This window comes from Furipterus horrens, unplaced genomic scaffold (genome assembly GCF_987537825.1).
Source record: "Furipterus horrens unplaced genomic scaffold, mFurHor1.1.pri manual_scaffold_15, whole genome shotgun sequence".
NCBI lineage: Eukaryota > Metazoa > Chordata > Mammalia > Chiroptera > Furipteridae > Furipterus > Furipterus horrens.
The window spans coordinates 19073365-19099290 of NW_028327185.1; the positions used below are offsets into that span (position 1 = coordinate 19073365).

The window sequence follows — 25926 nt, forward strand, 5'->3', positions numbered from 1 at the left end:
TGACCCCGAGCCCCAGGGGAGGCCTCTCAGAGGAGACCTGTGCAGAAGGAGCCCTGAGGGGAGCACACACTGTTTTCTAGAACTCCCCTGTCTCCTGGCAGCAGTGTCACAATATAGGGGTGCCCAGGACAAGGGTCAGCCTTTGTTACAAGTGGGTGGGCACCCCCAGCCTCCCTGGCAACACGGTCCTCTTATTATGAGCTGTGCTCCCCATGCCTCAGGGGAGACCTACCCTGACCACATTTCAGGGGGTTCTGAAGGCTGGGTGCAGTCCCTGGCCCTGGGAGTCCCTTCATTGGAGCAAACTGTGGGAAGCACGCTGGACGGTGGGGCAGAGTCACAGAGTCTCTCTCTCTCTCTGGAAGAAAACAGACCACTGCGGGGGGCTGGGAGCAAGGAAGGAGTCAGTCGCACGATGAACGTGACTTGGTAGCACAGGGCAGAGAGATGGGAAGGAGCCTGCGGTGCCTTGGGAGGGCTGCTGGGCCACCAGGGGACCCCCACTCCCACCCCCGACCAGGAGTCCCTTCTCTGTGAACCAGAAATTCCCCCAGGGTTCAAGGCTGCATGAATTGGTTTTCTGTTAATTATAATTGAAAGCAAGTGCGCTAATTGCCAAGAGCAGACGCCCGGTTTCGGAGTGTTGTGCTTGAAGTGGGAATTGAAGTAGGGACACAGGTCCCACTGCAGGTAAGAGAAGCCACATGGCTCCGACACCACAGGTCCCGGGACTGTGGGCTGAGCACCAGGTGGCTCCGGAAGGACTGGCCTGGGGACAGTGCGTGGGAGCCAGGGAGCCGTGGGCAGAGAAGCCCGTGGCAGAATGTCCCGGAAAAGGTCTGGAGATCCAGGGAGCTCCTCTGCTGCTCTGTGCGTGGCTGGCACGCAGGAGGTCTTGCCGGAAGACGCGTACGTATTTGGCCATTGGTGGCCTTCATGAGAGCCATGGGGGTAGGGGGGCAGCGGCGGAAATGGAAGCCGCTCCCTGGGCACCACAGGTGGGCACGTGGACCCCCAGCGTAGACGGCTAATGGTGACAGTGAAGACAACGAACCGTGGCAGCAGAGACAGCCAGCGGTGACCCCTCCTCAGGAATTACAGGTAAGAAAAGGGGAGGAAAGGGGCAGGAGTTTGCAAAGGAGTTCTTCGCGGTGAGAGAAGGCAAGCGACATTTACAAGCTGAGGTGAAGGAGGTAGTGGAGAAAAAGAGGGTGAGCTAGCGGGACGGGGCTGGAAGAAAAGACAGCGGCCTGGATGGAGAGGACCCCTTACGCCAGAAGATGGAGAGGGGGGAGTGCTGGGTGAGCCAGGTAGGATGACCGGGAGGGGGGCAGGCAGAGTGGATGTGATCGCACGATTGCCCAGGCGGAGGTTGTCGGAGGAGACACATCCCGGCAGTGGCCTTGGCGGTGGGCAGCCCCAGGGAGTGGAGATGGACCCCCCTGGGGGACCCACGCATGCCTCCATCCGCCCGCTCTCCCTCGCGCCTCCTACCTGCTTCCCGCTCCTCACACAGGCAGGACAAACAGACTCGACGATATCCTCAGTGTGAAGTGAGTGGGAGGAAAGGGGACCGTGAAGGACACATCACGAACTATGTTTCTGTACTTAGTTTGAGGAGTTCGGGAGGCTCCTTGGAGGGACGATTGCATTTCGGAGGCTCGGAGTCCCAGCCCCGCGCTTGTCGATTATGATTCAGCAGCTCTGGCGCAGACTAAGGTGTGGTGCGCACCCCTGCATGGTCTCCCCTGAAGCAGCACAAGCGGGAGCAGCCTGCCAGCTGTTCCCTGGCCTCCAGAGGGACTCGGGCTGGGCAACCGCTTCTGGACACCTGCAGGGGCCAGGCACGGGCCTCGGATTGCTTCTGTTTCTGCCGGGTTTAAAAATTTAAAACTCGGAGAGGGGAGCAAATGCTTTCACTGCAGGCGTTTACTTTGGCAAGGGAGGCTGCTGGCATCCCTTAAAACGAGCTGGCTGGCCCCTGGCTGGGAAAGCTCAGGTCGGGCTCCTTGGCACCTGAGTTCGTGGCTCCGTGGACGCCCAGGCCACTGTGAGTCTGAGGCTCACAGGGAGCCTGGGTCTGCATCTCCACCAAAGAGCTGGATGTTCCAGGAGGACGGGGAGGGAGGACCCACCACCCAAGTCTCCCGGTGCCTCCCTAGGCCCCGCCTCCCCTCGTCCCACCTGGCCCTGGTGGCCCAGGCAGGGCAGGGGCTGGGGGTGCCCAGGGGTGGGGGGCCAGGGGCACTGATGCTGTGCCATTCTGCTGCCTGGGGTTCCCATGTAACAATGTTTCCTGTGTCCCCGCGTTTCTGCTGCCGATGCTGAACGAGCCCCAGGGGACACACAGGCGGCTGACTCAGGACCGCGTGCCCGAGGGTGCGGTTTCCGCCACGCTGGCTGTGCAGCTCCGTGGGTGTGAAAGGAGACATGTTCGTCCATCCCCTTGGTGCACAGAGCAAAGTCTTCACAAAACTGACCCCCACATTGTCTGTCTGGCGCCCACGGTGTAAGGTGGCGTTACTGCCTCTCGTTTTTCCTGTCCTGCCCGGACAGTGCCTGGTCCCTGCTCTGCTCCAAGGGATGCGGTGGGAGCTGAAGCAAGGACTCCGTGAGGGCGGGGTGAGGACCGGGGATGTGCTGTCACCTCCTCTTGGTGACTCGTGTGTCTCTGCTGATGACGTCATCTCTCCCATGGATCACCACCTCCTTAGGGATGGACCCCGGCTGTACCCCCAATGCCCGGCGGAGTCTGCTGCACAGCAGGTGTTCATAACAGGGTCCGGGTGAGTGAGAGGGAGCTGCGGCTGGGGCTGGCGGGGAGAATGGGGAGGGGAGGAAGAGGGGACGGGAGGGGGAAGGGGGTGTCATCATGGCGGAGGTTAGGAGTTCTGTCACAGTGGGATACTGCCCATTCAGGTCAGTCTGGGAACAAAGCACTAAAACTGCACTTGAGAATCCTCTCCATTAATTATCTGGTTCCTAGATCCTGCTGAGAAATGAGATTTCTTTCCTAGGGTTTTCTGATCCTGGACAGTATGTTCTAGGCCCCACTGTCACCCTTAGAAAGTACAGGCTGTGGCTACCTGGCTTCTGCCAGCTGCCACCCTGGTGGCAACCCAGCTGAGAGCAGCAAGCTCCCAGGGCAGGGCTTCTCCGTCGTCCTCCTCCTGAGGCAGGCTCTGCCCCTTCTGATCTCGACGTGCACACGCCTTCGGTGAAGGGCCGCAGGGACAGGAAACTGGTGCCGGCGGGGAGGTTTTATATCCTGTCCAGGCAACCATCTAAGGTAACTGACCCCTTATTTCCAGATGTGATTTGCACCCTGGGCGGTGGCGCCAGCCAAGACCGTGGGACCAGTCCATCGGCTGGTGCTCCCTGCTGAGGCCATTGAAGGAGCACCTGGTGAACTCTACCCTCCATCCCTGCAGCAGTCAGCCCCAGCGGACATTTCCCAGCTCCCCAAAAGCAAGCGTGGCCCCTCAGGAGCCCAAATGTTCTCTGAAAACACCCGCAGACATCTTGTCTTCATTAGCCTTTAGAAAACTGCTGACGGCACTGGTTAACCTCGACGTTCCCAGGTAAAGGTCCTCGCTCGTGAGTCAGCGTCCAGTCCCAGGAGGTTCTACGTGCAAGTGGGGCCAGGCGGGACCTGACCCAAGTCCTCCACGGGCACAGATTCCATCTGCTTTCCCTGCTGGTCTGGCAGCTGTGTGCAGGGCGGGGCTGGCTCTTCCTCCTTAGTGCGGAGCAGGGAGGCGATGGAGAGCCCAAAAACCGCCCTGTGGACATCTGTGCCCGGATGTGCTCAGGTGTTCGATGGCTGGGCTGGAGGTGACTGTGGAAGCCAGGCTGGAAGCACGTCCAACAGGGTAGGGGTTTTGATTAAAGGAAGCATAGAAAAATTTGAGTTTCCCCAATAATCGTTCATCTCAAAGGCATCGCCATGCTTTCTTATTTTTGCTTCTCAAGTCTTCATGGTCCTAACTTGACCAGGATGAAACAAATCTTTGAGTAAATGAAGATATCCTTATCCGAAGCACCACAGTGCCCTAAATTCACAAACAACATTTCCTTTTGATACGGCCACAGGGCGCCCTCATCGCAGGACATGTCATAGACACGGCCTGCCCGCATCTCCCAGCCCTCAGTCTGTCGAAGATTTAGTCTTCTCCTCGATGAAGTGAGGGGCCGGGCCCTTCCAGCTCTGTGGTTCTCCTTCCTCCCTTCTCCTCACGGCCCATTTCTTCTTTCCAAGCCTTTTCTTGCCCATGGTTTCCGGGCTGCTGACCCCTCAGCCCCCAGAGCTGTTCATCGATTACCTTTTTCCCTGCTGCACTGGCATCTGATCTGTGTAGCCCATCCAACCTCACTATCCTACCAGATGCCGCAAGCTGTTAAAACATCGGGCCTGGAGCAAACATTTCAGAATCCCTCTTCCCTCCTCTTCTATGCATTAATTACCAAATTAATCACTCTTCAGAGAGGCCTTCTTCTCCCCATTGCTTCTCTTGCGGGCCTCCCGAGCGGAGCTTCTTGGAGTGATGTCTCTTCTCTCTGAATCTACGGCCATCGATCAAAGTCTGGCTGCTCTTTAACATCCAAAGCGCACTTTAGTGGCATTTGGTTCTTCCTGTACTTGTTCCAACAAGTGTCTATTTTGGGTGAGATTAACCTTCCTGGTTTCTCTGTGCTTGTCCATCTCAAGTCCCCACAACCTAACTCATTCAAGGCCCCATCCCTCTCCTTTTCAAAGAAATTATTTATTTTCAATTGTGGTGAAATGCGTATCTTCACCATTTTAAGTGAGTAGCTATACGGCATTACGCACATTCACGCTGTGTGCAGCCATCACCACCATCCACCACAGAACAGTTTCCATCTTCCCAAACTGAAACTCAATGCCCATTAAACCGCCGGTGCTCGCCCCTCCCCCGACCCTGGCCCTTGGCCACCACTGGTCCTGTCTCTGTGAATGTGACCACTCTCGGGACCACCTGTGAATGGAGCCATACAGTACTTAGCCTTTTGTGATAGCTTATTTCACTCAGCATAATGTCTCCAAGTTTCATCCACGTGGTATACTGTGTCCGAATTTCCTTCCTTTTTAGGGTTGAATAAAATTCCATTGTATGGATGGATCACATTTTGTTTATCCATTCATCCATTCATGGGCACTGGAGTTGCTTCCCCCTTTTGGCTACTGTGAATGATGCTACTGTGCAAATATCTGAGTCTCTGATTTCAATTATTTTGGGTAGTGACCAGAAATGGAATTGCTGGATCATATGGTAATGCTATGTTTAATTTTTTTGAGGACCTGCCATACTGTTTCCCACAGTGGCTGCATCATTTAACACAACAAAGCACAGGAGTTCCAATTTCTGTGTTCTCACCAAAACTTGTCCCTTCTCAATCTTTTTATTTTTTTAAAGATTTCATTTATATTTTTTCAGAGAGAGAGAGAGGGAGGGAGAAAGGGAGGGAGAGAAGCATTGGTGTGAGAGAGAAACATTGATCGGCTGCCTCTTGTATGCGTCCTGATTGGGGAATGAACCCACAACCCAGGCACGTGTTCTGATTGGGAATTGAATCAGCGGCCTTTCGCTCTGCGGACACCCAACCTGCTGAGCCACACCAGTCAGGGCCATCGTCTCCATTTACAATACAGTTCACCACAAGGTGCGCCACGAGGAGGGAACAAGGCCAGGTACGAAGATCTCTCAGAGAAGATTGACGAGGACAGGTTTCTATAAGAGCCAAAGGTTATTTATGGCAGGAGGGCTGGATAAGTCAAAATTTTCAAGCAAGAATATCGAAAATGGTCATATATATTGGCAAAGACTTTGTGAATAAAGTGTGCATCTGTAAGTTCAATGTTCACATCCATTAATAGCACGTATTTCTACAGTAGAACCAAGCTCATGCACCCAAGTTGGTTCGATGACAAGTGAAGGTAGAATTGTGGCAGACATCTTTCCATACACGGCTACATTATCGGATAGTTTTTAAACAGAACATCACAGTTGGAAGTACGTGTCATTGGCAGGAATAATCTCCATGCAAACAAAGAAACAGCAGTAATTAGGGAAGCCAAGTTCAGTTCAGTTTTACAAATCAGGGCAAATCACGTAAGGGGCTCTTGCTTTGAAAGGACAGTATATACAAATCTGCTTTAGGGAGAAACACTCCGTTTCAGAGCTCATCTTGACAATGGAACTAGAAGCAGGGCGGCCCACCCGTGCCAGCCTTGGTAAGTGGGCCACCACCAAGCCTCCCTCTATTCGCTCCCCTCGCCCCACTCAGAAACGCTGTGGTTTTAGGATGTTCCTGGCTGAACAACGGCCTTCAGATAGTGTAAGAATAACAACAAAAACGGGCCAGGCGGGAGCTGAGGGGTTCAGCCTGACTTCTCTGGCCCGCTTCAGGAAGTGCCTCTTCCGCTCCGGAGCAGCGCTGCCGTATCGTTTTCTCAATGCCTGTCTACAGTCTCCTATCTGTGGCAGCAGGGTTGTGGGTTTTCATCTGTTTGGAAAGCCCTCGGCCCAGTTGGGGCTTGGTAATGACTTCTACGAGGTGTTTAATCAGGACCTAGAATGGCATGGAGCTCCATGTTTAATTATTCTAATGTAATGGCACGTTCAGCTGCATCCTGCTTGGTTTGCTACCAGTGATTATGGTCGTGGGGAAGAGGGGCGAGACCCTGCTGCCCAGGGGCAATTTATGTCACATGGAGAAATGGAGGAGACTCCTCGAGGGTCTGCTGTCTCCACCTGTAGGTGTGTGTTTATGGCTATTGCCGGAGCCAGGGACGGGTTAGGCCAGGCAGGCAATTCACTGGAATACCCCCACCCTGAATCCCCCTCGGCACACAGCCTTCCTTCCCCAGGGGGCTGGTGGAGCGCCTGACGCCGGTGCCTGACGGATGGGTCTGGGTGTCCAGGACACTGGTTGTCTAACCCTTCATGATGTCCTCTAACAACCAGCTGATTTAGCCCCAGAGGACATCTGCATGTCCAAGGGGGCTGATTATTTCTCACTTGCTCTTCTGCCAAACCAAGCTGTCCTGCAGATGTCAGGCAGGTCTCTGCCATCAGGGAGGGGAAGCGGAGGGCAGTGCCCTTCAGTCTGCAGATGCTAATCATGGTATCAAAACTTTGACTGTAAGGATTTAAGGGGGCAATCCATTTTCTTATATTCAGTTGAAGTGGAGGGGGTTTTAAAGACATTTTAAAAAGAAACTTTTAAGTCCCCAGATCTTATATGTTAAAATATAAGAATTTCACCTTTGCAGTTGATGCTCCTTTAAATCTTTTATAAAATTCATAGGTTTTCTTTGTGCCTAATTCCTATGATTCACAGTCAAGAAGCCTGGTCTTTGGGTTAATTTGGAGGTCAGAGGTCAGAAACTTAATGCTTTCCTTGGATCTCGGCAGGCTTCTTCCCATTTTCCTTTGGTGGATCAAATGCACGCACATTGACCTCCTCCCTGCGTCTAACCTTGTGTTGAATTAAACCCAGTCAAGCCTCCTTTCTTTCCTGCTCGTAAGTGGTATGCCTGATTGTGTGCCCTGATGCAGGGGAATGGTTTTAAATTTAAGTACAAAATCTACAGTTGGAACTTACCGTTTCTTACTAATCAGTGAAAGCAAAGCACCAGGAAAAACCATCACCTCCTCCCACTCCAACCAGGAAATTCTAAAGAACACTGGCCTGATTTGAAAGTTGGGACTAAAAGGGGTGGCCTTCGTCTCTTAGACGGGTTCACACGGACGCATTCTGCGGTGACCGCCACAGCAGAGGATGGCTTTGCCACGGGTGGTGGCTTGTCTTTGGGGACATACCTTCCTCTTTGGTAATGAGAGAATTCCTTGGTCGGTCAGTCTCAATTGTATGTCTGTTTTCTCTTTAAATTGGAGTTCCAGGTTTCTCAGGCAGATATTTTACAGAAGAAGCAAGTGGTTTTAATATTCAAGTAATCCATTACTGACCACAGCTCTAGTTCTTTGTGAAGAATCCACCAAGAGCGTTAGTCTGTTTTTTATAGGTATCCCTTTGATTTTTAGTTCTATGGACAAGACACAATGGCTTATGGCTTCACAGGTCTGATGAAGACACTTTATTAATGATATGTAATCAAATTGTGTATTTTAATGGACTAGCAGCACATCAGACTCCTGCCATTTCAAGAGATAAATTGTGGTATCAGCAAAGGCAGGACTGTATTGTACGCCCTCCCCCAAAGTTAACTTACTCTTTTGATGATCAACATGCTCCCTGACAGAGAATAGCAGGATAGAAGCCTCTTGTATATGAACTGACTTTGTCAGAACAGATCACTAGATGGTTGGACAAAAACTGCTTGACATTTCCCTAAAAGACAAATAATGATTGTTACTGGATACATCCCAGTGTTTAGTTTGTAGGCACTACGCCCTTACAGAGCCAACGTGCTCAGTTGTTATGGGTGTGTTTGTAGCCAGCGGCGTGGGCCAGGATGGCAGGCAGCGCGGCCCCTGCGATGTGGGAGCGTGACAGGGTTTTTCTACGGCGTGGTGCTGCCTGGAAACGTCCGTCTGAGAGAAAGCTGCCCAGGCCAGAGCCACCTGGCTGTGCTCTTTGGCAAGGCACTTTGGAGACTGACGGGGGAGGTGATTTATCGTTTTGCTAGTGCTGAGAAGTATTTCTTAAAAACAAAACCTCTGATTTCACGCACAGGTCTGTCTGCATGAGTAAGGGGGAGGGCTCTCCATCCTCCCAAATTTGGGTCAGATTCCATTGTTCTGCGCTCTGACCAACACGGAAGAGCCGCTCCCAGGCCCTGTAGGGAACGTGAGCGACTGTGGCAGGCTTCCATCTGCGGCCAGAATGACTCATGGAACCCTGCCTGGTGAACATGCTGTTCCGCCGCGTCTCCCAAGCTCAGGGCTCACCTGAGAATCAAACCAACTGCAGTCCTATGGGTTCTACCTACAAATATGATCTAAAAAATCCTCACCTGAGGACATGTTCTTATTGATTTCAGAGAAAGGGGAAGGCGGGGAGAGAGAGAGAGAGAGGGAAGGAGGAATGTTGACGTGAGAGAGAAACACTGATTGGGTGCCTCCCGTACGCACCTCGAGCAGGGACTGAACTGGCAACTTTGGTCTGCGCCCTGACAGGGAATCAAAAGCACAGCCTTCTGGTATACAGGACAAGGCTCCAACTGAGCCTCAGCGGCCAGGGCGACCAGTAAGTTTTCAGTGTGACCCACCCTCGCCCCTCCATCTTCTTCACCTCATGGTCGTCTGCCGTCTCTCACCTGATGGTCTTGTTTTTCCACTTTCATATCAGAGGCTGTTCGATGATGCCCGCAGGTGGCCTGCAAGCCAAGAATGGTTCTTCCAGCTTCAAAGGTAGTAAATCATAAGTTAAAAATAGGCAAGAGACAGTATGTGACTCCCAAAATATTTACTATGCCCTGTGCAGAGAGGTTTGCAGATGCCCATCTTCACCGATCCTTTCTCCTTTGGAAGTCAGAATGATTCTTTTCAAGTACAGGTCCTATCACGCTGCTTTCCTGTTTCGGCAGCTCCCTTCCCACTTAGAGTGAAAGGCAGACAGCGCTGTGGCCTGTAGGTCTCTCACGAGCTGGCTCTTACCTGTCTCTCCCAACCCAGCCTGTCTTTCTGCAGCCTCTGACCCTTGGGTGCTTCTCCTATACATTTTCCCCCAGCTTCCCGGGCCGGCTCCCCTGCCATGGCGAGTCTCTGATGCACAGCGGTCCCTGAGCGCACTGTCTGCATCTCAGTCGCTTGTCCTCAGAGGGAGTGAGCACAGCAGCTGGCCCGTGGGGTGGCCCTGGGCCAGCAGCAGCCTCAGAGCAGCCCCTGCCAACAGAAACTGCTCCATCAATGTCACTGTGATGCAACTACTTAACGGAGCCCGTCCAAGGCCTCTTCTGTCCTGCCTTTCACATACTGGAAGGTCCTTACGTCTGTGTCCCTGTGTTAGACGGTGGGCCTGGCAGGTCTTGGTCACTGCTGTCTCTTCCGCTCCGAGTGCAGGGCCTGGCATGCAGTGATGGGAAGGAAAGGGCGGGGAGGGTGAAAGCCACCGGCCCCAGCTGCCCCGACTCCGAGGAACCCCACCACAGAGTGCATTTTGGGGATGCGCCTGCACCTTTCCAAGAAACAGCCTTACGAAGCCTTGCGCTGCCTCCCCAGAGGAACCCTTTTCAGGGCAAACCACAGGAGTCCCCGGGCTTGCTCGGAATTCCTGACCCGGCTCCGGTCCTCAGGAGGTGAGGACTTCGCACCTGACTGTGGCTCCCTTCCCACGTTGGCCCACGTTCTGTGTCTTTGTTCTGTCCTATGTTTGATTTGAGGTTATGGTTTAGCCCTTCCTGGTGATTTTTCAAACTACAATTTTAGTGTATGTATTGTCTTGTAAGTAATACCAAATTCTCTGTTGAATAAGATTCTAATTTTAAAACAACAGAAGGCTAAATCACTTACCTTGGGACTCAGTTTACCAGGCTGTGAAATGGGTATCCCCACCAGTATCCAGTGAGGATATTGTTAGGATTAAATGAGGTGGATGGAAAGTTCAGGGAACAATGTCTGGTGCGGACAGCTATGAATAAATACTAGTTACTCTTCAAGTCAGTTTGAGATTGTGTAAGGCGGCTAAGCAGTGTTCAATAAAGACCCCAAAGAACCCCAAATAAATTCACATACGATCAGGTCATAAAAGTCTACGTTCACCTGACAACACCATTACTTATGTGGACTCTTTTAAACATTTATTAAAAAAGCAAAATGTACGTTCAGTTCAAAAAGAACAGTTAAAAATGGGAAAGCAATACGAAGACCTCGTCTCTAGCAGCATCCAGGTGTTACGGCAGCATTCCTGCCCTGCGTCCCGCTCTGGTCCGGGAAAGCCCGCCCCTCGGAGCGTGCGGCTCCCGCACCTCTCCCATCCTAGTGCGGGTCCCATCGAGTTTATAAAATTAACAATTAAGGTTAAATAAGCTTAAATAAGGGTGTTAAATACAGGACACTTCGTCAAAGCCTCTGTACACAGGTAATTTGGCATTGCACACGTGACCCGCTGGCTCCCAGCACGCACGCGCCTTCCAGCTAGTGAGCAGGCCTCCTTGGCTCCGCAGCAGAGCGTTAACTATACAAACGTGGACGGACACTGAAGGGACTACTTAGGGAGCCATTTACAAGGCGTGAGTATCTTTTGTTCTTTTTTTATATCAGAACACTGTTAATATTCAGGCACGGTCTGCTCCTGTGAATAAATAAGCCTCTAAAGTAACCGCACTCGAACCAGAGTTAAACACGACGGTGCCTTCTGCTCCCCCACACGGCTCTCCTGACTCCCGACTCCTGACTGTGCCTTCTGCTTATTGCTATAACGTGGCTGTGGAGATAAAGCTACTGTACATCCAAAAAAATAGAGCACCTTTACATTAAAGTATATGTCTGATTATTTGTTTTGTGTTTACTTTACACTTCTAAAGCCCGAGCGATGGCGCACTGCCTTAATGTCTCTACCAGGGCAGCTGAAATCTAGGAAATAAAACCCTTCAGCGGAGCACTGCTTAGTAGCATCTACAAGAAGAGGGCTAAGCTGACACCGGGGTTACATTCATCTCGACACGGGAGTTACATTCACCTTCACACTGGCGATCCCTCCGCGTTCACGACGCCCCCGAGGAAGGACATGGTCCCCTCCCGCCACGGGGGCGTGGTGCTAGACACGGTGGGACAGCAAAGACTTCGCAACTGGCTAAAAGTCTGGCTGAAACCGCACGTCAGCCCCTTCCCAGCGGCCCCCCTGCCGGGGATGGCCTGGCTAGGACTTCTTGTCAATGGTGCTGAAGAACCACTCGGTGAACTTGCGCAGCTGGGCGGTGGCTGTCTGCGACTCCTCCTGCAGCCTCCTGTTGTCCTGCCGCAGGTGCTGCACCTCCGCCTGCAGGACCGCCTTGTCCTGCTTCTCCTGTGAGGGCACACAAGGACGCGTCAGCGGCTCGGTGGCACCCTTCCTCGAGCTTCGCATGGAGTCCTCTCTCTACTTCTTGTCTCTTGCTCCTTGTTTTAATTTCCCATCTAAATGCTAATATTGGCCAATTTCAACTCTCCAACCGGCCTACACATGCAGCTGCTGACAGGGTGGCTGGCCGTGCCAGCGTGCCCGGGACTGTCCCAGAACTAGCTCTGGAAAGTCTGTGTCCTGGGAAACCTCCCCTTCCTACCAGGCGGACTGGGACCATTGGCTGGAGAAAAACAGAGAACTCTGCTGAAAGACATCACTAATGCAGGCTGAAAATTCAAATGCCCCTTTGACCTTGCTTGGCAAACCCACCAAATATACCCAGTCCCTGTAGCCTCTATCAACACCTTATTCTCTATCCTTAAACATTCCTCCCTACCATCGAGCTTGGGATGGAGAAAAGCAATGACCAGAGAACTATGCCAACCTACCTCTGTCTGGACTACATGGGTGTGGGGGTGTGTGCACAGCTGCACAGACGCATGTGTACACACATGCAATGCTCCACTCTAACTTCATAGGAACTGTCCCCACTCTGGCCAAGGCCAGCTCCCTCCCTGTGTTCTGGACCGGGCCTTCCCCTCCCACTGCATCCTCACCGTAATTTCCTTCCCAACTAGACCTTTTCCATCATCATCTGCACCTGCTGGGATTTCTCCTTTTTAACAAAACGACCACAATGAGAAAGCCCTTCCTGCGGCAGCTCCCCTCCCCACCCGCCACTCCACCCACAGTGCTGGGGACCCAGCCAGCAGATGTGTGTGGAGTCCTCTCACTTCTGCGCCTGACACACGCAGGCTGATGTGCAGAGCAGGGTTTGGAGGGGGCGAGGGGCCTCGGGAGTCAGCAGCTTGGGAACACCAGGCTTTCTGGCCACAAGGAACTCCCCTTAGGTCCGCTCACCCTCGTGGGCGGAAACCGAGCGGCCTGCTGCATGTGCGCCTCACTCTGAGGTCTGGCCGCCCTGAGGGCTCCCCTTAGTGAAGCCTCGTGTCCCCTACAATGTTAAAGGGTTAGCTGCAGGCCCAACAACAGATGGAGAACGTGGGTCTCCTTTCTGTTTGTTGTTGGGTTTGGATGACGGTGGCTATCCTCGTTTTTATTTCTAGTAGGTATGGGTGCTGGTTGTGTAATAGGAAGAGTTCTGACTACGGCCTTCTAACAGGTGGATTGCGTTACCTTCCGCAGGTCAGTCTGCAGCTGCCGAAGAATCAGCTCCAGCTGATTGACTTTGCCCGTCAGCGTTGATGGGGACCGCTCCCTACGGATGAGGACAGAATTAGAGATCCAGAGCTCTGATGTCAAGACACATCACTCAGTATTTCTGTTCCTAGATTTTCACTCTAAAATCATTTCATGTGCTTAGAGCCCAGTAAGAAAATAAATAATAATACATCAGATTTGGAGAGTGGGCATATAGTTACTTTGGCAGAAAAGCTCCCCTACCCCCATCTCTACTGATTTAAATGGGTTTCAGAATCTCTCTAGGCACATATGTTGGTAAGAAAACAAAAGATAGATTATCTCAATAAATGTCGTGGAGACTATACAGACCAGAATGAAGTTCTGGGAACCAAATATAGACTCAATTTCCCCAATCTGCCTTCCTTTGTCATTACCAAGGTGAATGCACAAGTTAACTGGTTACTCAAGTTCACAGACAAGCTGGAATTAGGGATGAGTAATACAGGTAAAGAACGTATAGTCTGTGGGCTTGATAAGCATGTCAGGAGCATGGGGGGGATGTGGCCCGTTTTGACACATTCAGGGGAAGGTGTGAGGCCATGTCAAGGACCAGGGTTCTGGGAGGAAGCGTGTTCTTGCCAGATCAGCATGCTCAGCCCGGCAGGTGGAAGGCTGATCGGTGAGGTGTCCCTGTTTGGTCCTGTCATAGAAATTAGGCGGCAGATGCAGACCCCAGGCCCCCACTCTGCAGGGAAGCCTCATACCACAGGCACGGCCTGCATATCTTGGTGGGTGGGACCCACCATGGAGCAGAGCAGTTGCACTAAGCCCTGTCCACCCTAGCAAGGGAGGAGCGGGTCAGTCCCACCCTGACCCTCCTCTGGGTTCTGAAGGACCAGGGAGCCCTCTGTGGTCATGGTCTCTGGCTTCCCTGGGGTCTGAAGGTCCAGAGAAGCCCCCGGTGGCCATGGTCTCTGGCTGCCTGCAGTTAGCTTACCCCTGTTAATCACTGGGGCTCGGGACAGAGAAAGGCAGGGGACCCACAGGGCTCACGTACCCAGCTGCGTCCATGAAGTCCTTGCTGCCACCCGGATCGACACACAGAGGCAGCTCCTGGGCCCCGTGCAAGCCCTGTGCATGCTGCATGAGGGGCAGGGTGCAGAAGGATGCCACTCTCTGGTCTGTGGAGGGAGAGGCACAGGAGGGAGGTTAGGAATAACTCCATGGCAATGTAATAGTCCTTTGTGGAAATGAACTTCGCAATTACATAAAACCTCCCCTTACCCCAAATCAGTTAATGAGACCAAGAGAAGCAGACTCAGGCAAGCTGCTGACAATGAGAAAGCACTTCATGGGCTGTCCCTCCGGGCTGCATGGCACATGCACAGCACAGCCAGGATGGTCAGCAGACACTGGGTGGGCTGGAGCCAACGTGCTTTCTTCTTTTCACATCCCGACAGGTGCCAAAGTGGCTGCTGGCGCAGGGACTAGTGCTGGCGGCCGGTGACTCAGTGGATTCACAGGACCAAGGAGACGACCTCTCCTCACGTTCCCCCCAAACCAGGGAGCATCCTTGAGACACCTCCCCTGGGCACACCCAACCCTCCGAGCGCGAGTAACCATGCAGACGTGCAGACACATCAAATATAAAGAAAAGGTTACAGACTACCGAGAGCCCGTGATCAGCCCAGACAATCACCTAGATAGGACGTGTGGTGATAGAGCAGACCCAGTTCTTCGTCTGAATCAACACCTGGAATAAGATTTAGAATTTTCCTATGAACAGTAATCTCTGTGCACTTGAGAGCCTTCGGGGCCCACGTAAGGCTCCAATAACCGGGTCCTGTGAAATCCAGCTAGTGTGCCCTTGTGTGTGTGGACGTATCTGTACGTGTATGTGTCCTGCCACACCAGGAGTAGCAGAGAGCCAATGTTATGCAGGGCCAAGCAGTGTGGTTAGATTATGCATTTCATGTGTAATGGTCCTGGCTGGATGCATGGCTCTTGGGCACAACAGAGATAAGGGGTGTGTAACACACTCGCACACAGACTGCGTGAGCACCGTGGGTTTGCTTAAGTAGCCCACGCCATGAATGTGAAGACAGTGGAGACGATAGATTAGCTACGTAATGTCACTAGAAACCTGCAGAGGAAGCCTGAGGCCCAGCAGTAACCGTGACCAGTGTGACTGCCCTGAGCACAGGGCCACTTCTATTCCTGGTACCAGAAACTCCAGTCGATGATGCGAGCACTAGGCAGGAAAGGGAATAAAATATCCTTCTAAACTGGCACCAGGCTGGCCCAGCTCTGGGGGTCGAACACTGGTCCAGAAATGCTGACTGGCACGCAGAGAAACGTCCTGCGTTTGAATGAGGTGGAGGCGAGAGCAAGGACTCGCTAATTATCCACAGCCCCCACTCCCAGCTTCTCTGTCCCTCGTGCCTGAGCAGGCATTTGCTTCTACAGTTGGGATCCAAGGGACAAAGCGGTGTATTACATGCTGGCGTCTTTTTCATATGATTTGATTAATGGCTGAGAAACTGCATGGGGTCCCTGTCAGAGGCGCTCTGTTCTTAACTGAACCCCCCCCCCCCCATTTCCCTCTGGCTGCTGGACACGTTGTCTAATGAAGTACCTGCCTGTCTGGTTTGTGGAGGGTCACACGCTCCCTGTTCACTGGGAAGGGTGGTGGCGGCGGTGACGGCGGTGGCGCAGGCAGCCAGGAGCTCCCAGGGGAAGCCGGGCTGGAACGGGCACTGAGCTGGAAGTGCCCAGCAGCGGCCGGGTCTCGCCGGGGTGATGGATCGCAGAGGAAGTCGTCCAGCCTCGCACCCCGTGTTCCTGAGCCACCCCTCTGACAGGTACGCAGGTGTCCCTCACCCGACACTTCTGCAAAGCTTGAGGGATGTCCTGCACACTTCCTATCTCCTACAACGTGACCAACGTTCTGTAACTAGACATCCCTGAGGCAATGCTGCTCCCGGTTTGGTTTTTGCAGACGAGGCGATAATTTGTAATTAAGATTAATAAAATTATACGGTCATTGGCTACTTCTACACGGGACAGGATGGGACAGCAGAGATGGGGCAGGAATGATGGACGTGTTGACCGAGGGCGAGCAGCTCTACAAGGGCTGAGCGGGGCCTCGGCGGCCACAACATACATGGTAGCCCTCTGCTCTGTGGTGGCCCCAAAGAAGGAACACCTCACACTTAAACAAAAATCAACAGCAGATGTATTTTTATTCCACAGTGAATTTAACTATTGGGGAAAAAAATGTCAAAAGAAGATAAAGTGATTTCTCACGTTTAAGAGTTCCATGGCCTCATCCATATTTTATGCAACCCGGTGATAACTCACATAGCTTCTATCTTTCTAATGTATTTGAGTCTGATGGTCCAGCATAAATATCTGAATAAGAATGCCTTTGCCTACTTCATCTATTTTTACCTAACTTGATAAAATACCCGCATATCTGACATGAACAGAACTTGCTACTGGCAGTTATTCAAACGTTCCTCGGGGGGAAACCGGGTCCTGGGGTCAGGAGGCAAGAAGCCAAAAAGAGAGTTCTGTCAGCAATGTGATTTCACTCTGGATCTGAAAAGCTTGGGAGGCTGAACTGCAAACAGAACGTGGCTTGACTGGGAACAGGCATGAAACTCCTCCGTCAAACAGCTAATCTCAGTGACAGTGTCCAGTGGAAGCTTTATTTCGCCACAGCTTATTTCCGGGATGATAAATATTCCGTAACTAAGTAATTACTGACATGGAACCAAACGGCACAGACAAAACTGTAAGGAAGGGAGGCGCGGGTGCGTGAACCTTGCGTGAACAGTCAGCACAGCAGAGAGACTGCCGCCCACGCTCTGCGCGGATCCAGTCCCAGCCTTCTGTGCAAGTCTGTCTGACTAAGGAGGGACCGCACGCGCGGCTTACACAGGAAACAATCAATCCCTTTAAATAGACTTTTAAAAACCTGGTTTAATGTCAAGTTTCTTATTTGAGCGCATTTAGCATTAAAAAGAGGAAGCACAGTCAATAGGCAATTTCATGTCAATCCAGAGCTGAGGCGGCAAAGCAGCGGCCTGCAAATTGTCCCGGGAAGGCCGCCGGGCTGGGGAGCGCCGTGAGGGTGACCAGTGCCAGGCCGAGCCGGGCCTGCGGGGCGAGGGCTCTGAACACGCGGTCAGGCTGCCCAGGGCGTGGCCTCGGAGGACACACGTGCCGTGCCGGGTAGGACCTGCCAGCCTCAGGCCCCACGAGGCTAAGCCCATTTCCGCAAACAAGGCTGTCCTGGTGCGTCTTTGCCGCTCCCGCAAAGTAAAGCAAAGCTGGGGCTTTTAACCACCTTTAGGAAAATAAAGGCTCTGATTCTGACAGCTGTGCTTATCAAACTGTAGAAAACTGACTTAAATGACTACCAGGAAAGGAAAATAAAGGTTACACTGCGCTTTAAATGTAAAATACTTTGGTGTAGGCCTCCCGCAGCCGCTGATGAACGTAGAGAGATAACGGTCCTGAATCTGAGTCTGCGCAATAAAGCAAGCACGCGCTGGGATTATTCTTCATTTACATGTAACCATTGTTCTTGACCTAAAACAACTTTCTTGCTTTTGAGATAAGTCAGTTTACTTTATTAAATTAACTTTGCATTTACCATCTAAGTAGCTGTCTCATTTCTTCTTTTCTCTTTTCTTAACAAATTATTTTTACCTTAGGAGTTACACACGATGTCACACTTTTATGCTTCTGTGCACACAACACACACATATCAGAGTAACTTCATCAGTAGTTAAGTATCGGTAACTGCAACCACTTTATCGACTGTAAGCTGAAGCCCCAGAACTGAAAACATTCTGATCATAACAACTTATGCTTATTATGCTCTAAGAAACCAAGGGCATGTAGGACAAGTTTGAAGTATAAATTCGATTTTTTCAGAAAATACACTTACGTGGACTATTTCAGTCCTGCCGTGGCACCTGACAAGTGAGTCGTTAACTCGGCCCGTGTCTGGCGTACACACACATACCCACGCCTACGGGAGGCGGCACCCACGCCTCCAAGGACAAAGAGCTGACCTCCGTGGCCTGTGAGACCCGAAATCCAGTCTCCAGTCACCCGTCTGTAATTTTACCTTGTAAGCCCATTTTCAGTCAAAACATCACCAGTTCAGCAAGTGCTGGAGAACACAGTGGCTGCCTGCTTCCGGCAGGTGGCTAAAGGAGAACTACTTTCCATCCTAGAAACTTTTCAAGAGACTCCGCTTGCCCTCCCTGTGTCGCTGCCGGCCCCAGCCTGCTCTTCCGGCGGGGCATTTTCCCATGGCCATACCCGAGGGTGGGACCCTGAGTGGGTATCACTCACAACACCTGCACCTGACATCCGTCAACCTAACAAAAAAATAAAAATGACACGCTCTATGCGGGTGACAAAGTGACGACTGTATTGTATCACACAGATTATCAATTTCATTTAGGTGTTCTGATGTGCGAAGGGTCACACCTTACCCCACCGAACAGAAGACCCGTGGACATTAGAACAGACCGGAACTGGGACTCCACCCGATTCTCCTCCAGGCCAGGAGCCAGGAGCTCGGCGAGGGGCAGAGCCCAGCACGCCTCACACACTCCCTCTCCCTCCAAGCTCTGGAGGTGCTCTCAGTGCTCTGACATCAGTTTTGGGGGTAGGAGTTGGTTATCTATCTGTTCACTTCTTAACTAAATTTGAATAATGCTGTATACGGCATTTCACTCTTGGAAGCTTTTTTTCCTTCTTTTGCATAATTTCCAGGAAGCAAGTTTTCAGAAATTAGATTTCTGGTAAAAGGGTGGGTACATTTTTTGTCTAGCTACATGTTGCCATCTTGCTTGAACAAAAAGATGAATCATTTTATAGTCTTTATAATGATACCAGCTTCCCAGAGCTGTTGAATCATTTTTCATATTCAAAAGGGGTGAGTTGGTAGCTCATTATTGTTAAACTTGATGTGTGTGGTTGAACGTTTTTCATGGACTTAGTTATGGTCATGATTCCTCTCCTGTGGATGCTGCACCCCCATGTCGCGGTCATTTGTTTGTGACGAGTTCGGTGCTTTTGCTGGTTAAGGTCCTTCATTCGCTTGAGGTACCCTGGTTTTATCCACTGCATTTATTACAAATCTTTCCCCATATTCCTATATTTCCATTTTTATTTTAATGTTCTCTTTCAGGCCCATAAAAGTTCTAAATATTTAAATATTTTATTTTGTGTTTTCTCATTACTGCATAATTAAAGCATCACCATGCTTCCAAAACGGTCATCTTCCTTTCTTTACTTTTTCTAGAACTGACTTTTCTAATTCCTAAATCCAGAGTACAACTTGCATTCCCATTGAATTCTTAAGTATATTCACACTTTGGTCTGGGCTCTTCACTTTTTTTAAAAAAGACTCACTTATATTTTTGAATCATTATTGTGCTATTTTGACTACTGATTTATAATAGACTTGTTTATTGAACACTGTTCATCTATTTTCCAAATGGATGCAATGAAGAATATCTGAATCGAAATTGCACAGATCTACAAATTAATTCAGGAAGGACTATCATCTTTACTATGAGATTTCCGGCCATTCCTATCTTTCTATATATTAAAACTTTTCAGTTATTGAAGTGTTCCTTTGAGTTTTCTCACTCTAAGATAGCTTAATTCCCAAAGGCTTCATGATTTGATCTTGCTGATGTATCCGAGGTGTCCTTTATTACTGTTGTAGTGGAAGACTGTCTTGAGAGAGATGGCTGTGGGCACAAGCCACCCCTGGGATCTACCGGCCTTGTGACCTGCTTTGTCCAATAAAATGTAGTGGGTATGATATTCAAGTTGCATCTTGAGAAATGATGTAGCTTCTGCTTTTGCTCTCCTGATTCATTCCTAAAGCCACATGTGAAGAAGTATGATTACCTGCCGGAGACAGGAGTCCAGCCAGACTCCAGCCATCCAGATACAGAGGTACGTGAGCCCAGCTGATACCACAGGGAGCTCAACCATTCAGTGGAGCCCACCCAACTCAGAGCCATGGGACTTAACACACCTTTGCTGTTTTCAGCCACCAGTTTGGGGCTGGTTTGTTATACACAAATAAATGAAAAAATTAACAATGTCTTGAAATAATGCTTATAAAAATACTTTTTAGCCCTGGCTGGTGTAGCTCAGTGAATTGAGTACCGGCCTGAGAACCAAAGGGTCACCAGTTCAATTCCCAGTCAGGGCGCATGCCTGGGTTGTAGGCCAGGTCCCCAGTTGGGGGTACACAAGAGGCAACCACACACTGATGTTTTTTCCCTCTCTTTACCCCTTCCTTCCCCTCTCTTTAAAAGTAAATAAAATCTTTAATACATATATATAATTTTAAACTATCTTACCTAGTTACTTTATGTCTCTAATAATTTCCTTTTGACCTTTCTTATTTTCTAGATATAGAAGCATATCCATATCTATTTATTTACCTCCAAAATTTCTTCCTTTTTTCTTTGCATTGCTTGTGTAAATGTCAAGGATTCCAGTATACAATGACAGGACATGGTCTCCAATGACACCCTTGTTTGCTTTCTGGATTTAAGGGGTCTGTTTATAAACATTTTTTCTATTAATTATTATGTGACTATTTGGAATAGAGATTTCCTTTGTTAAGCTTTAAAGGCATCTCTCAAACCTAATTTTTATTAGAAATAGATTCTAATTAGATACACCTTTTTTATGAAATTGATAGAACTTTTAATTACTTCATCTACTGTAACTTATAATTAAACGTTTTTCTTTTATTAAAGTAGCTAAACTCTTGCCAATAACAATGACTAATCTTTTTAATGTACCACTGAACTTCATTTAAGCTCTCTCACACCCATATTAATGACCAAAACTGTCTTACGATTTTTTGTGCGTATGTTACCAGAAGATAATCCTATTATATAATAAGGCTGTTTCTATATTTAAGGAAAAATTTATACAAGGGCATCATTATTCTTCGAACCTTTGCAAAACAGTGACCTGTGCACTCCGTTTCAGGTGACATTGGGGATTTAGGGATATTCTTGGAGAACTTTTGCCTTTCCCCCACACTTGGCCCACCTTTGTCTGTGCTCCCTCCCCGCTTTGTTGCAAAGTGTCCAACGATCTTATCAGATTTGTTCCTATACAGATGCTTGACATTCCTTAATTTTTAATCTCCTATGTATGACTTAATGCTAATTTACTTCCTTATTGCTCATATTGTTCCCTTGTACTTTTCATTTTTTGAACAAATTTACATTGATTTATTAACATTCAAAAAAATTATTCATTGATTTTTAAATTTCAATTGCCAGTTTAAAAAAATTATTTGATTTCTTTTCTATTTTGTTTTCACTCACCACTTTTGCATAATCTTTTTGAAGTACAGTTAATTTTAAGTGTTTCTGAAACAATACCTCTTTGATTTAGGACTACTCTCTGGCCGCAGTCAAAAGATTTTAATAGGTAGCATATTTTTCATTTCATCATCACTCATGAAAAAATGATTCTTATTATGTTCCTTAATTCTTCCTAACACAGTTATCACAGTACTGTTTAAAATGTTCTGAAGTTTATGTTTCTTATTTCATCCTTTTTCCACTGCCTTGTGCGGCCTGGAAACGCTCCTCCCTCTGAGGGTGGCACTGAACTCGCACGCCCAGGAAGCCTGAGAACCCCGAGCTGAGAATACCGCAGCTGTGTGTTCTCTACACCAACAGAGTTTAAGCATCTTTAGGCCGCCATCACCAGGGCAGATACACTGGGTGCCCTGCTCTATTCTTGAATGGAGCGATAAAACCTACCTTCTTAACCTCACGTGTCTGGTGTCAATTTTGGCTCTGGTATAAAAGTGACTACATCGCAAGCCGAAACATGTGGCCTAAGTGAGGCCCATCAGTTGGGGGAGGCACGTCTGCTGGAGAGGAACTGCGTGGCTGGACTCTCTGGAGACCATTATCTCAATTCAGGAGGCAGAGACGGCCCATGCTTTGCAGCCTGTTCACAGATGTGCTGACTGGTTACGTCACAGTACGGGCTCGGCGTTTTTCCAGAGGGGTCCGAATTCAGTTAAGCATCTTAAACTGAATTTTTGAGTTTTTAATAATTTAACAAACTCATGGGGATTTTTTAGATTTTTCTTTCTTTTTTTAAGTTTTTCAATTATAGTTGACATACAATATTATATTAGTTGCAGGTATACAACATAGTGATGAGAGATTTATACACCTTACGAAGTGATCTCCCCAATAAGGCCGATACCCATGCAGACTATCTTTCCTTTTTTCTCTGTGAAGTTCAGTCTAGCTCAGAAATGGCTGTGAGAGCTGGCACAAAAAAGCCACGTCATCACGAGAGGGTGACTGGGTCCTGGAGGTGAGGACATTTCTCCCAGTAGTGCTAAGGCGACCGCTCACACCCAGTCACCGCCACGTCTGCCAGCCACAGTGCACTGGCTCAGGACATCTGATTAGCCGAGGGTCTGCAGCTGCCAAGTCTCAATGGAATGTTCTGGAGCTGACTACTGTCTCAAAGTGTCATGCTGTCCTGCAGAGTAGCACCGAAAATTATTGAAATTTTAAAATATGACATAAACTCACTCTGTATTTTCTATAAACATCATCTGGAAATTTCAGGAATGTCAGGCAACCAAAGCCATGGCGAGCAGAATCCCACAGGCTCGGTCCAGTGGGAACTCCACGCTGCGCTTGCCCCTACTTTTTCTGAGGGTGCAAAGTCCCACCTCCATGCCTGCTTCAGCTCAGGAATCTCTCTGACGGACAGGACTGGAGGGTTAGGAGGGACAGAAGCATTGCAGGGCTGGGGGCAATGGTCTTCGTTTCAGAGAGAGCAATGAAGCGGCTTCCATGAGTGATTACTGCTGACTGTGCAGCGTTGGCCCGAGGGTGAACATCGGGATGCTGACTTGTCCACAGGCCCAAGTCCCGCCAGGAAAGCAGCGATTATAACCAGAATCCTGGGACTGACCCTTCCGTCGCTGCTTCGTGGGCCATTTTGCTCTCTCTACCTCTCACTCACCCCCCAAGCCCCAGCTCCCCGAAAGGACCCACTTTGTAGCAGAGAGTTTATTCTGGAGGGGAGGAAGGGAACCAAGCATAGACACAAATGATGGGGGATCCAGCGGTAGCTGATAAATGTGGTTTTAAATCTAAAAAATGAACACAAAATGCAAAGGGACCGCAGAGGTCAAAGCTTATGCTGAGACGGGATGGCTCAAGGCTGCAGGGCACCTGTGTGTCCGATGCCTACCTACTCCTGGACTAGCCCTGCTCATTCGTTCTCTTGCCACGTGCTTGGTGAGGAAAGATAAATGAAACCAGCAGCCTTCACTTGAGAAGCTCATCACCTAGTAAGAAGAGACAGGAATAAAGCAGAACTCAATGTGGCAAGTACTGTGCAGAATTTCAGTGTGTGCGTGTTGTGGGGCACAGCCCTGGACGGAACAGATGCTCCTCGGTGCTCCTGGGGGGCAGCAAGAGAACACAGTGTGTAAAGAACGTGCCAGAAAAAATGCCATTACCTGCTGCAGGGTCGCTCTGCACAGAGGTAAAGACAGCGTTCCTGCCCTGCGGGGCTGGCAAGCGAGGTGAGAAGGAGCCCTGGGCCTGGGGTTTGTACAACTCACACCCGACTCCGGGGACACCCGAGAAGGAAGGCCATGAACCCCAAAGCAGCCTCTCTGCTTCCATTAAGGGAGCAGGCAGAGCCCGCTCATTCTGCAGAGACGTCCTAACAGCTTCTCTCTACCTGTCAACAGAGCTAAATGGCCCTGGTGTCTGAATTTGCTGGAGAGTGCATTTCACTCCCCCACCCCCGCCCCAAGCTTAGGACCAGAGGCGCCAAGAGCAATTAATGGTTAGCACAAAGCCACTGCAGGGCCCCCAGCAGGGTAAGTCTGTGAGGGGGAGGGGCAGGGAATGCAGCAAACCTTCACCTGCCACAGCAGCCCGAGGTCAAAGTGCACCTGCCTTCCCTGGGAGAGAATATGGTTTCACCTCCTGAAGCCCCGGACTTCACAGGTGACGGGGCCGAGCTACCCAAGGTGAAGGAGGTGAGTCCACCCACGGGCACTGCTGCTCCCAGAAGCACAGAGCCTCTCCCAGGTCCCTGCTGAACTCCTCCCTGCCTCCCCTGGGAGCAGAAGCTGGGCTCGTGGAAGAATTCAGCGGCAAGTGGCAAAGGCACCATCCTGGGTCAGGGGCTGACCCTCCCCCCAAGGTGAGGCCCTGGGACGCCCTTTGTTTGTTGACCTTTGCGTGTGAGCAGGAAAAAGGAGCAACTCCAACCTTCTAACATCCCAGCAGCAACACCGGCAGAGCAGCCAGCATGGCCACCCTCCCGACCGCGGGCAGAGCAGGAGGCTGAGGCCCAGATGCGGAGGCTCGCTGGGGTCGAGCAGAGGAGGCCAACGTTGTGTCCACACCAAGCCACCAGCCCCCGGCCCACTCACCCTGCTGCACCAGGAGCTGCGACCTCTGAAGGGCCTCCGCTCCTCTGTCACCTCACTTCCCTGGGAGGAAGGACACAGTGTGCACCCTAAATATTCACCTCTGCATCGAAGTAAGGAAATGGAGGTCAGAGCGGAAAAGGAACTTGCCCCCGTGGCAGCTGGTCCCTGAAGTGGAATTCGGGTGTGGACCCTCTGGCCATTTCACTAAGTGACCCAGTCTCTCTAGGAAAGTGTCCTTAGGTCACAGCTGAAGCCCTTCCTGCTCATTTTCATCCTCAAAGATGTGAAAGTGTCCAAAACATTGACCGAGACAACCCAAGAGCAGACACGGTCCCCAAGCTGCCACCCCAGCCCGGAGGCCACGAGTTTTTACCTTCAAACGCCCGAGCAGCATCCACGAGGTGGGACCAGTCTAGCCCTGTACCCGTGTCCGGAAGGGGCATCAGGCCAGGATCTGCGCACTTGGACTTATCCGATAAGGACCCGTCGGAGAACCAGAACTCATCTAAAGGAAACAGAACCAGTCAGTCAGATGGCAGCAGAGGACGCTGGCTGCGAGCTTCTTGTTAAAGAACTTCTGCCCACGCCCCCCACTCCCACAAGGACAGACTATGTGCCCAAGAGACGCAGCTGTAAAATCAGGGGTTTGTAAAAAAGTCACGGTCTGCAGACTCACTTAGAAGTCAGCCAGCAGAGAGCTGGGAGCAGGGGATGGGAACCCCAGCTGCCCACACTGCAGGGCAGGCTCACCAGCCCCGCAGGTCTCTGCTCGCAGCCCTGTACACGAGTCACGCGGAGACCACGTGCCAAGTGGCCCCGATGGCCCTGGGACAGGGAGGTCTCAGGATTTACGTTTCATGAGCTCCAGGTGTTCTAACCTCTTCCCACTTTAATGGGAAAAGAGGAGGGACTACAGTCTGTGATGTTTTTTCTCTATTACAAACTCTTAGCCCCCATCCCCCACCCCCAATCGTGACCAAGACTTTCATGTTCATCTGACTCTACGGAGCTGGCGAAGGGGATTCGTAGAAGGGAGCCTTTCCTCTTAAGTTCATCGGGAGCACTGCCCACTCACTATCTGTGTAGGACGCATTAAGTGACTACGAGATGCCTAGTGACCGACGGAGCTGCAGTTGATACTGAAGACAGTGCCCTCCCCCTCCTGCAGCTCACGTTGCAAGCGACAGGCAAAG

General features: G+C 50.5%; 1 protein-coding gene across 1 annotated transcript in view; it reads right to left on the reverse strand.

Annotated features, from left to right (window-relative positions):
* Positions 1 to 11235: 11235 nt before the first annotated feature.
* SIPA1L2 (signal induced proliferation associated 1 like 2) overlaps positions 11236 to 25926 on the reverse strand; it is a 182693-nt gene continuing 168002 nt past the window's right edge. The window contains exons 19-23 of the mRNA XM_090263474.1: positions 25107 to 25238; positions 14930 to 14983; positions 14288 to 14411; positions 13225 to 13306; positions 11236 to 11991 (exon numbers count right to left, since the gene is read on the reverse strand). Of these exons, the coding sequence (XP_090119600.1) occupies positions 11845 to 11991; positions 13225 to 13306; positions 14288 to 14411; positions 14930 to 14983; positions 25107 to 25238 (539 nt within the window). The 3' untranslated portion in view covers positions 11236 to 11844. The remainder of the gene's footprint in view (positions 11992 to 13224; positions 13307 to 14287; positions 14412 to 14929; positions 14984 to 25106; positions 25239 to 25926) is intronic.